The sequence below is a fragment of the Cupressus sempervirens genome, chromosome 3, assembly GCF_028749045.1.
Source record: "Cupressus sempervirens isolate cs-2001-9-10 chromosome 3, ASM2874904v1, whole genome shotgun sequence".
In the NCBI taxonomy this organism is placed as follows: Eukaryota; Viridiplantae; Streptophyta; class Pinopsida; order Cupressales; family Cupressaceae; genus Cupressus; species Cupressus sempervirens.
This window is the reverse complement of record NC_143120.1, coordinates 6729496-6742579: the sequence shown is the minus strand read 5'-3', so window position 1 is coordinate 6742579 and position 13084 is coordinate 6729496. Positions and strand designations below refer to the sequence as shown.

Sequence of the window (13084 nt, the reverse complement as noted above, 5' to 3'; positions counted from 1 at the left end):
TCGATATTATAAATTTATTTGTTCACGCTATGGCTTTCCCGTCTATTCGAAGATGTAACACCTGAAACTCAATATCGCTGAGAGCCACGAGACCAGACGCTTCAGGAAACCTTTCAATTCCAATGACTGTAACACTTCGCAAAAGGAATGAATTCAATAGTTACAAACTTACCTATTGCAGAGATGCGGAGATTGATACTATAGAATCACTCAACCAATTTGTAGCATCGAATACAATATCCGTTGGTGTTTCCCATTGTTGAGTGTATCCATAACATTTTGAAGCCATATATAATTCAATTGATTTTGATTGCTCTTGTGTGTTTACTGCATATACGTTATTGCCATCACCTTCGAACCCGTTATTGTGCTGGATATGCAAGATATTGGGATATCATAAAACTGTCTTCACACTTATGCTTACATGTTGTGTATGATGTTTTTTGTATTACTGATAGCTCCTTCTGTGCCCATGGTAACATAATAAAGCTATTTCATTGAATACTCAGTGAACAATACTGATGGATCTGTTCACAGGATCTTCTATGAATTGATGTTATTGCTACCTTGTTTCTGTGATATCCCTTTGATGTCTATCAATCTCCTATGCATCATTTGTAATTTATTTGAAAATATTGCAACTGTCCTTAAGGTTTTTGAAATTGCTTATTCACTATTATCCGTAGCTCTGTAACAATGATTTTTCTTCAAATATTCACCCAGCATAAACACATCTTTGAAAAGATTGATATATTATCTGTCATTTGCAGAGATTTCATTGAATCTTCTTAAAACATTAAATATAGCCAGTAGCCCTATTATAATTGACTGTATGTTCCCCAGTCCTTTCCATAGATTAACCACCATTGATGTGTATGCATTTTGTTTATATCTTTGACTTTGACATTTTGACATTGATGATGATATATCCATTTCCAACATTATAAATGGGGCTTAATTTTTGCAAAAATTAAGGTTCCATCAGGTGGAAGGCCCTCTCTTGTCCGCAATTGCAGTTTTGGTGGTCAGCAATGTTTACCGTATGGATTAATTAAGCAACACACACAATCGACACGAACACCGAACAGCAAACAACAGAACTCTTATTATTATTCGCATATACCAACAGTACATTATGCTTTTATCATAAGATATGATAATATGAATGCAATGCTTCTCGAAGGGGTTATAAATACTTTTCGAAGAACTTTCCCGAAGGAGTCCGTCGGCCACATACATGTCGTTACATAAAAACCTTTCCGAAGGGATCCGTCGGCTGATACACAATTTCCTTTCCGAAGGAACCCGTCGGTTGATACACAATTTCCTTCCCGAAGGGACCCGTCGGCTGATACACAATTTCCTTCCCGAAGGGACCCGTCGACCGATACACAATTTCTACCGACGACATCATCCCCCCCAAAAAAGAAAAGTTGTCTCCTGACGACTACAGAACAAAACTCAAACAACTAATACAACAATATTGATCTGCCATATTACTTTCACATTCATCCCGTTGCATCTATAGCCTTTGTTAACACAATACTGACTCCTCAAGCTGACCTTGATAGCCACCTGTGCTACTTCCTCTGCTTCCAACTCCTCGGTACCTTGAGCCAAGTGTCGCTGCACTACCTCCAACTGGATGATTAGCTCCTCTCGAGCTCTCTACGCATCCACCAAGACAGCCTCACGGCCAACACCTACTCTCAGTGCCTCTGATACATAGACACTCCTTGCCTGCCGCAGCTCCAAGTCTTCTCAACTGGTCAAACTCCCACGACTGATATCCGCAACGCCTGGGGGTCCAGGGGGCAACGCCCGTGGTGGGGTCGAGGGCGCTGCCCCTCGTTGCCAAGACCAAATTAGCACTTCATAACCCACACAGAAATGCACAGAACACACCATTTCTGTCATTTTTTGCCGATTCTACACTCTTTCTGGCAATCGCTAATGCTTCCCCTTCCCTATGGCATCATCTGATACTCATTTTGCGCAACTTGATTCTGTCGTCGTTTTATTTTTTTTTATTTTCTTTTAGAAAACCTCCTATCACCCTTCTGTGATGAAATCCGTTTGAAGGCGTCTTCACTATTTCAATCTTCTGGAAAAGCCGTACTGCAATATCCCACCAAGTCTTCAAAATCCGCACTGAGACTCGAATTCCATACAACAAACAACATATAAATGGGAAAATCCGTACGGCAAGCTTTTTAACAAAGCCGTACGACAACTTAACCTCCAAAATCCGTACGGTGACAGGGACTCAAAAGCCGTACGGTGACCACATAAAACCCGTACATAGCCTGCCTAAAATCCGTACACTGCATCTTCATTAGAAATCCGTACGTTGTCTCCACAATCCGTACGGCGGCTGTGAAAATATCTGTACGGGAACTGTCTCCAAAATCCGTACGGTATCTGCCCACTAAAAAACCATACGGTAGCATTTAAAAACCATACACTGCTTTCTTATTATAAAATCCGTACAGTGAACTATTAAATTCCGTACACAAACTCCAAAAACCGTACGATGAGCAGGTTAAGAATCTTTACGGTGCTCCTTCCTTCACTATAAAATCCGTATGGTGCTCCTTCCTTCACTGTAAAATCCGTACGGCACATATCAGACTTGATGCTTTTCCGTACACTGCTCAAAACCTCCAAAAAAAATCCGTAAGATGCAAAACTTGGCGAAATCCGTATGGTACAAAAAATCCGTACATTGGACTGAAAATCCGTACACTTCCTTCGAAACCGTACGGTGAACATTTAAGAATCCGTATGGTGCTTTGTTTCCAGAAATCCGTACAGTAGCTTTTTCATCACTTTTTCATCATTTTTTTTTTGAAAATCTCACTTCTGGAACAATTATGTACAATATTTACATATATACAGTACTTACAGTCTTCTCTCAGTTATTCGTCCACGGGGGTGCATTACTTCTTTCATGGCAAACATTCAACTTCGACCTATTCACTACATCGAATACTTCCTTTCCGTCTAGCATCCACTGTTTTATTGCTCCGTTATTGCTTACTTCCCGCATCTGGTACGGCCCGACCCATTTAATTTTGAACTTGCCTGGTTTGATCTCATTCCGATCGTCGTACTTTAACACCCACTGTCCGAGCTGAAACCTACTACGCCTGTTCTGTGTCATCTCCATACCGCCTAGTTTGTTCCCGAAGCTCCGTAGCATGGATTCCATCAGTTGCCCCTTCTGGCCGCCAATAATACGTCCACTCCGTACTGCTGCAACTTTTATTAGACCCTTTCGCTTTGTTTCCTGTGCAGACCGTATCGTGTGCCTTCCTTGTTGCCAGTACCTTTTTGTTATATTTGTGGTTCGACGTAATACTTTCTTCCTGCGCAGTCTTACAGTAGAATCTTTCCTTTTTTTGGGTTCGTACTGTATGTTCTGTCCTTCAGCTTCAGTCATATTTGCGTTTTCTTCTTCGACTTCTCTGTGTTGCTTCGGACATTCATTTCTTCCTTCGGCTTCTCTGTGTTCCTTCGGACATTCATTTCCTCCTTCGGCTTCTCTGCGTTCCGTCGGACATTCATTTCCTCTTTCGGCTTCTCTGTGTTCCTTCGGACATTCATTTCCTTCTTTCTTACCTTCGTCGATCCTTAGCATATTACAACTTGGAAAGAGCTCATAATCCTCTATCTGCCAGTGGTAAAGACCATTTACTGAATCCAGATCGTCATCTCCTTCCAATCGTAAAACTCCCTCCTGATCCGGTTCCATAATTTGCCCCTTTTCATCCTCTTCTCCCTCAGAATCTAACGAGAGGGCTTCGTCCCCGACCATCTGAGTGTACAGATTAATGACATACTTCCGGCCTTTGCTTTCGAGTGATAAAGTATTTTTCTTCCAATCGTGCTTTGCTTTTGCTTGTATCAGCCACCCCCGACCCAAAATAGCATCGTACCCCTTCCTCTTGAGAGGAATCACAACGAAGTCCAACAGGAATGGTTGTGTTCCGATTGTCACTGGTTGTGCTGTGAGTATTCCCAACGGCTTGATTCCATGTTGATCGGCCGTTAGCAACTGGAAGGTAGGTGGCCATAATGTCGGCCGGCCCAACTTCTTCCAAGTATCCTTTTGTAGCACATTGACACCGGATCCTCCGTCGACGATCGTGTCCGTTAGTACAGTCCCGAGAATGCCCATTTCAACAACCGCCGGATAGCGTCCAGAGGAAAGAGCTAACAACATTGGATCTTCTGCACTTGTACCCCCCTGTTTGTTGTTGTCTTGCTCTACGGGTTGCTTAGCACTTGGGACTATATTTGTGAGGGCCGTACGGATTTGAGGCATCGTGAGCAACAGATCATTTATCCTGACGGGTATCTCAGCTTGCAAAAGTTGCCGTACAATGTTCTGTTCTGCACAGTTCCTGACTGAGGTACTTGGCGGGTCCCTCAGGTGTGCCATTTCTGCCTGTGTTGCTTTCTGGATCTCTGCCCTTGCTTCCTCCAGTCGCTTTTTTTCTTCCACTGGGTCAGGGTATAGCTTCGCCTGTTTCCGAGTGATTGCCAGAACTTCTTCTTCGTCTGTCCCTATGGTAATCAAGTTTACTCCGGACTTCGGACACTTAGTATCATCATGATCTCCAGGTCCACACCATCGGCATAGCAACTTCGGTGTGTTCGTCGTTGTGCACTCTCGGGCGAAGTGACCCCACAAATTGCATGCGCGGCATTGAACAATTGGCCGATCATTTGCATCGTACTGAATTCGACTCCTTCCTCCATTGTTGTTGTTGCCACCGTTGTTGTTATTGCTGTTGTTGTTTGGACCGCGCCGATTGTTTCTATATCCGCCTGATGTGGCACCTTCTGTACTGGTGTTCCCGTTCTCTCCTGACGGGGATGCCTCCTGTGATAGGAACACTTGCTGTGGTGTCCTTGTTTTTAAATTGAAAGGGCATTCCTTTACTGAGTGTCCCAGGATCTGACAGATTTCACAAAATTGATCTTTGGGGCAGGATCCCTTCGTATGGCCTTCTTTCTTACATTCCGTGCACCATAGGTCATTACCCTTAGCTTCCTTGTTCATGTTTTTGAATTCCTTCATCATCCGCATCATGTCCTTCTGGAGGGCACGAACCTTCTTATTGCTTCCTTCGTCATCGCTGCTATCATCTCCTGAGGATGCATCATCATCTGAATCAGACGAGCTAGTCTTCTTCTTCTTCTTTGTCTTCTGGTCACTTTCGAGGTTCATTGCCCGATTGTACGCTTCATTGTATGTGGATGGTGGCACAATCTTCATCTTTTTCTGCAGCTTCGGGTGAAGGCCTTCAATGAACCATCTTTTCTGGAGCCCATCTGCCGGCTTATTCTCCATTTTAATGATTAAGTCCTTTAATCTCCTGGCAAAGACCCGTACTGTTTCATTCTTCTTTTGCTTGGTATTGAATATCTCGGCTACAATTTCATTATCATCACGCAAAAGTTGAAATTCCGCGATGAACTCCTTAATATTATCCCAACTATTTAATTTCTGTGGATCAGCATCAGTAAACCAATCAATCGCAACACCCCCTAGGGTAGTAGGAAATTGTCGGATCCATTCGTTTGTATCTGTTATGCCATTTGCCCTCCAGATCGTTTCACATGTTTTACAATGTCGAATGGGATCAGCTGCTTCATCACCATCAAATTTAGGCAATTTTTCCTTCGGACCTGCCATTATCACTGTATGTTGAGGGTTTTGTTGTGTACCTGCGGTGTTTTGCACTCCCGCGCTGTTTTGAGCACCCGCGCTGTTCTGAGCTCCCGCGCTGTTTTGAACACCTGCGCTGTTCTGGACACTCGTGTTGTTTTCTACACCCGCGCTGTTTTCTGCTTCCACGCTGTTTTCAACACCTGCACTGTTTTCTGCTTCCGCACTGTTTTCAACACCCGCACTGTTTGGTGAAGAAGAGGGTTCATCAACTGAAGCTGTTTGTTCCGGAAGTATATCTCGGACGAAGAGGTCACTCCACGCTCGTGCTTTTTCGGCACTCCGAGCCGTGCAAGTCGATCTCCTTCCATCAGGATTCTCTTCCCGTGGCGTATGCAGGTTCAGAAACTCCTCCCTCGCTTCTTCTACCAAATCAAGCTGTTGTCGAGTCTCCTTCAACAATCCTTCCGCGCTCTTGTTTCCGTCGAAAATCTTCTGAAACCTCCTTCGACGCTCTATCTGTTGAGCCAAAATTAAATTTTCTTGCATAACGCGTATGTCATCTTTTTCCTTTAGCTTACTCTTATCTTTGTTCAACTGATTCGGCATTTAATTCATACCCACCTGCCTGCGTGCCAGATCCATCGGGCAACGGTGCCAAATGTTTACTGTATGGATTAATTAAGCAACGCACACAATCGATACGAACACCGAACAACAAACAGCAGAACTCTTATTATTATTCGCATATACCAACAGTACATTATGCTTTTATCATTAGATATGATAAGATGAATACAATGCTTCCCGAAGGGGTTATAAATACTTTTCGAAGAACTTTCCCGAAGGAGTCCGTCGGCCACATACATGTCGTTACATAAAAACCTTTCCGAAGGGATCCGTCGGCTGATACACAATTTCCTTTCTGAAGGAACCTGTCGGCTGATACACAATTTCCTTCCCGAAGGGACCCGTCGGCTGATACACAATTTCCTTCCCGAAGGGACCTGTTGGCCGATACACAATTTCTACCGATGACAAGCAACCACAGCCTAGTTTGCTCATTTGCACAAATTTGTGAAGTCTTCTGTTAAAGACAAATTTGTATAAGCAAATATAATTCATATTCAAGTACCCAATTTGCAGAGATTATTCCTGTACCTTGCATTGGAGCCTTTGATTGCATCTGCAATCTATTCATAGTGTATCTGTGATATAGTGTTGGCATAGAAATTAAGGATATTTTATTTTTAAGCATGTGCCAAACCTTATTATTATTGTGGTGGAGATTATTATTATTATGGGAGATTCATTTTGGGTGAATTAATATTATAATGGTCAGGCTTTATACTGTTTGAATGTTCTGTCTTAGCATCGTAGGCATCATCTCCATCGATCCATAGTATTCATTGACACATCATTTGCTGGCATCATTGGACAGATCGATTGATGTAAATATTGGCATTGTTATTACCAGTTGACCAGATTGCAGGAAGACTCATACATCACTGTGTAAGTTTCTAATATGTCTTGGTGGTAATCATCATTGCGTTCAGCAATTACCTTGCATCATAGCAGAACTGCAATTATCAAAGATCAGAGAAAGTCATCGGCATAAAATCAATCAGCTTGGATGAGATGCCATTCTCACATTGACAGTGATATTCTCAGGTGATACCAGTAATTGTGCAATAATCAGAAGTTGTTGATTCTACATCAGGATTGGATCATCATTTTGAGGAGGCCATCCATTATCAGAAGTCATTGCCATTGACATTGTCTTAGGCCGGTTTTGGCTCAAGCCGTGCACTACACATGAAGGTGATTCTGTCAGTCTGCAGCCATTCTGAGATTTCATATCGCTTTATAACAGAGCTCATTGTATTTTGATGTATATCATTGTATCTGCACATAATACCCCACATACCATCGTAAAAAGACTTATCACAGCATATCTGATTCTTTATCTGATTATATTGATTGGAATTGATCTCTGATTTCTGCTCATCAGTTGTCTATTATTGTAAGTTGGTCTATTTACGTGCGTGGGACATGACACTATAAATAAATGCACATTAGACACGTGATGCATAAACAAGAATGCACTGACCGGATAAAACAATTAATAGGGAGTCTAGAAACGCAGATTGAGTTGGAAATTATGATCGTCCATTATTTATTGTGAAATCAAGCTTCTATCAATGCAAAAAAAAAACTGTTGTTATGCTTCTTTAGTAATACCTCCTAGTTGAGTTGATTGGGCATTTTTTCCTGGCTTTTAAATTAAAATGGCTCTACTATCGTAGATTTTATCATTTTCTGTTACTGACTTCAATGGATATCAATGCTGTTTGTTAGTTGTCACTTTATTTCATAGCCTGGAAATTCTTCTATTGTTGATTTAATATTTTTTCAAATGATTGAGTTTCGATTCTAAATCTATGTTCTAATGATTGGGATTTAATTCTAAATTTGTGTGTTTTAATGATTGGGACTCAACTCTAAATTTGTGTGTTTTCTAGAATGCTCACTATCATGCATAATTTTCTGTGTTTTTGGATAAATTTGATCGCATTTACGTTTATTGTTTTGGCAAGAAGCTCTCTTGTTGATATTTGAATTATCCTTTCCCTCATATAATTCAGTGATCATTTTATTTACCATGACATTTATAATTGTATGCAGGCCAAGTGCCACATCATTTAGAGTGGTTGATGCCAATAAGGATAAGGTTGAAGTTGCTTTCATCAGGCCATACAACCCTTCAAGCAGTTGGAAGATGGTTCCATTGAATATAGAAAAAAGGTTAGTTCAGTATCTTTTCAATCTTGATGCTTGCAAAACTTTTTGAAGGGGAGATCTTTTAGTGTGCTTGTATAGACATCATTTCCAAAAGGCAGATATGATCTTTTTATGATGAATTAAAAAGTTGATTTGAACCTTTATTTTTTTGATAATTGGGTAAAAGTGGATTTTTGAAAGAGCACAAACTCTTTTACAACAAGCAAGATTTAAACCAAAGAACCAAAACTCAGAATTGGATTGGAATCGGCAAGACCTACTCAAATGGTGAATCATCTATGAATCGGCAAAGTGAAAAAACCCTTGAAATTTAAAGATTTTAACAATTTTAAACTTATTTCATGCAACCTTTATTGAATATAACTTAAACGCACTATAACATCATCAAATAGAAGCTAACATGCATAAACAAGAACATAAATGATAAATCCATCACGTACGTAAAATGTAAATTGTAGCTTAACTAAATAGAAATTGATAATATGATATATAATATATCTAAGATTCTGATCTAATGAAAGGTTTTGAGTGTTGCATATGATTGAAAGAGGTTAAGGAGGATCTAATTAATCTTCTAAGAATGTTGGAGTTCATAGTATGTTTAGTCAAGGAAGGTATTCTCAAAGTTATTTGTAACTATATATCTGATGTGTTTCCAAAACACCAATATCTGCTGATCGAACAATAAAAAATTTAAATACTCATAACTCATAATTGAGATGAAACCCAAAAAAAGAAACCGACAATTTTTTTAAACTTTTTTTTGCCGATTCATGAGGCACATAACTCAGCGACTTAGGCAAAAATGGCCCAAAATCGTCTAAACCTGCAATTCAGGTGACTTATGCCTAAAAATTGCCGAGGCGATTCAACGAGTCAAGAAAAATCAGGAGGGTCATGTTGAATTGCCGAATTGCCTGAATCTGACAAATTGTGGCGATTATCGTTACTCTGATTTAAACATTAGATGCTCAAGCATTGAAAGATTGCAACTGACCAGTGGGATAAAAAGGGAAATGGAGCTGACAGGCACCAGTAAGAAACTAGAAAGCAGCAAACTGACAACACAATAACAACAGTCCCACAAAGCCTATCATTGGGTTGAGGAGGAATTCTTCAAGGAACTAACAACGCTCAAACCCTCTCTTGGGAATATCAAGTGGTCCTTTATCATATCACTGTCCAAGTCAATGGTTGTGCTGTTATTCTGCTTAAAATGGTTCCTAGCGAGTGATATGAAGCTCATTTGTTCTTGAACTATTACCTGTTTTTTTTGAGTTAGTGTCTTGCGAATGAATTGTGCCTCATTACTGCTGCAATTTGAGTGAGAACTGGATAGATTCAACCATTGAGAGATGATGTTTTTTTGCTGTGAATGGTTAGTATTTGGCATCATGAAAGTTTGAAATTGGAACAGCCACACAAGTTTATGGTTCAACTGGGCAATGTTGGAGGCTTGTAAACAGCAGATCGAGCTCTGAATATTACTAGTGGGGGTTTCTAGAAGGGTTGCGATCAGGTTTTAAAGCAGCAACGATTACATATAAAGGGCTGCATTTGCAAATTTAAGGCCCGTGTAGCTTTTGGAAGGGCCAGTATCAACATTGGAGGAGAATTTCCATTTATGTGTTTAAATCATAGCTGGAGACCAGTGTTACATTCTGCTAAATCAGCTTCATTGCATTAAGAGACTAGAATGTAACATTGAACACAATAGCACTTTATTCATATAAGCATATATACCATAGTTGGAAAACTCACCAAATGCAAAAACTCGCCAAGCCCCCCAAAAGTTTAATCGGGAAAAACTCGGCGATTTAAACAAAAAACTCGGGAACTTAAAAAACCGCTGAAATTTAATTAAAAATACATTTATTTTGCAAAATTTAATGAGAAGATGCATCTAATAAGTTAATTAAAGACAATATAAAAGAAAGAAATAAAGTTTAGATATATATAAATGTATAATGCGTACAAAATTGCATTCTCATGTAGAATGCTCATGGTAGGAAGCAAAATAGTAAATTACTAAATAGTTTCAATCTGCCAAACTAGAAGTAAATACTAAAAGTCTAAATACATCAATACAATTTGACAATGTCAATCACATCTTCCTCTTTCCACTTGCACTAGCAGGAAAGCGAGGGGGTCTAGTCCTAAAAGAAGTGCCCCGCACTGGGATAGGGCGTGAGCTGCGTGACTGTGAACTCTGTGGCTGTGCCCCCTCGCTCGACGTCCCTACTGACTGGCTCGGCGTCCTAGAAGAGGATGCATCTCCTCCTAATGGTAATGCCTGATCCTCGCCTGAATCATCATCATCCTCGTCCTCATCCTCAATGTCATCCATAGTGAACTGAAAATCAGCGTTAGCCTCCCCCTCCATGGCCTGCCTCTCCAAATCAGCGATCTCATCTGGTGTAAACAATGGACTTGGCTCCTGTGCTATCCAATCAGAATAAGGATCTATCTCATCTAGATCAAGCGGACCAAGTAGTTCTAAGAGCTGTGCCTTTTTTATGCGCAACTTAAGATTATAGTGCACATAAACGAGGTCATTAAGCCGTTTTTGAGTCAATCTGTTTCTTTTCTTTGTATGGATGGACTCAAATAAGCTCCAATTGCGCTCACAATGGGATGAGCTACAAGGTTGGGATAGGACTCTGAGAGCAAATTTCCTTAAATTGGGGGTATTGCCACCCCAACTTTCCCACCAAGCATCTGCAAAACAAAATTAAAAAAGTTATAAAGCAATAAAAAAAAAATCAGAAGCACAACTTATCAATTAGCAAAAATTTTAAAGTTTGACGCTTTACCTGGTGCTTGAGTAGATCTTGCTCTCTTTGCTAGCATAGAAGAGAACAAAGGACCCCTTGATTCCACATAGATTTGTTGTTCGGTCACAATAAGGTCTCTCTCCTCTTCAGTTGATATCATTCTCTCAATGCATTTAGAGAGACCTTCCATGACCTCTCCATTAGGATCTGAGTAGGAATCATCAGCCCTAAAACAAATAGAAAATGATATCAAATCTTACTACACAACCTTAAAAAGTAAAGTAAAATAAAGACTTATTAAAATCCCAACTTCAAGGACAATCAATTATCATAGTACCTGAATTTGGGATTGAGGAAGTAGCCTGCTGCATGAATAGGTTGGTGGAGCATATTGTTCCACCTCCTATCAATTATTTCCCAAATGGGGTCAAATTTGAGACTATCCCCGTGATAGTAACTTCTAACAGCCTCTTTCGCCCTATCCATGGCCTCATAAAGACCTCCCATTGGGGATTTTTGCCCGTCACATGTGCGCAAGACTAGAACCAGGGGCAGAGACATCTACATTTGAAATTTGAAAAATACAAATTAGTTAATAACATAGTAAGTTATGAATTGATAATGAAACTTGAATACACTAAAAATATAATGAAGTTACCTCCACAATCGCCTTAGCCTTTGCAAAAAAGCTATCATCAAACACTATTCGTGCCACAGCCTCTCCTTCGGGCTTCTTTGCGTAAGGTGAAGCAACCCAATCAGCACACACAAACATTTGCTTCAAAGCCACTATGTGGTCAAGAATACTTTGCAACGTCAAGAAGACCGTTGCAAACCTTGTCATAGCAGGTCTCATCAAATCTTTGCCTTTAGTGGCTTTTCTCATCAAACTGAGAACCCATGGGTGATTATAGATATATTTCGTGACTCGCCTAGCATCTTCCACAATTGGACTCACCCAATCAAGTTTTCCTATGTCCTCCAAAAGAAGGTCAAGGACGTGTGCTGCACAAGGTGACAAAAAAAGTGTGGGATGCCTCTCTTGGAGGATTCTACCTAAAAGATTAGCAAAAAATCAATAATCAATAACAAACTTTCCATATTTAGTATTTACAAATTACATCAAATCTAAATTGAATAATACCATTATCCAGATTCCATAGCATTACATTCATTATTCATATTGATTCAAATATAAAAAATTAAATCTACCTACTGCCACATATGCTGCTGCATTCTCTGTGATTATTTGCACCACATTCTCTATTCCCACCTCCATGACAACATTCTCCAACATTAAAGCCAATGTGGCTGCATTTTTCACTTTGTTGGAGGCATCGACAGATTTTCAAAACACCACATCATCTTTGCAAGCAATCAATGTTGAGATAATGGGTGTTGTACACATTGCATAATATTGTTATTTTTATTATTTTATTTTATTATGTAATGTTGTACCTAGATGGACGTGCAACATGTAAAGATTCCCATGGAATATTCTTGATGAGTTGTATTGTAACATTGTGATAATATTTCATGTAATTATTTAATATTGGGGAAAAGAATTAAATGCCCAATATTAAATGTGGGGTCAGTGGGTTAGGTAGCACATGGTTTTAGCACATTGTTTATATAATACCACTTGGTGGTTTTGTGGGACTTGCTACTATATAAGCAGCCACAAGGGTAGTTGTTGTAGAGAGAAAAAAAGTGACAAGGAGAAGACAAAAGGCAAGAGTTGAGCGGGACAAGGCTTGACAGGTTAGCCAAGGGAGCATTTGTGAAGGTTGAAAGCATGGCATGGGATGTGTGGATTCATGCTTGTTCACAT

At 40.0% G+C, this 13084-nt stretch overlaps 2 protein-coding genes across 2 annotated transcripts in view; one reads left to right on the top strand and one right to left on the bottom strand.

Annotated features, from left to right (window-relative positions):
- The window catches only part of LOC149564451 (uncharacterized), a 265933-nt gene that overhangs the window by 35388 nt on the left and 217461 nt on the right, over positions 1-13084 (top strand). Inside the window, exon 3 of the mRNA XM_089818003.1 lies at positions 8363-8482. Coding sequence (XP_089674129.1) covers positions 8363-8482 — 120 coding nt within the window. The remainder of the gene's footprint in view (positions 1-8362; positions 8483-13084) is intronic.
- Positions 9356-12622, bottom strand: LOC149564453 (uncharacterized). The gene is made up of 3 exons (XM_089823320.1): positions 11591-12622; positions 11381-11480; positions 9356-9430 (listed from the first exon to the last, which is right to left on the bottom strand). Exons 1-3 carry the CDS (start codon positions 11812-11814, stop codon positions 9356-9358), a joined length of 399 nt encoding a protein of 132 aa, XP_089679446.1. The 5' UTR covers positions 11815-12622.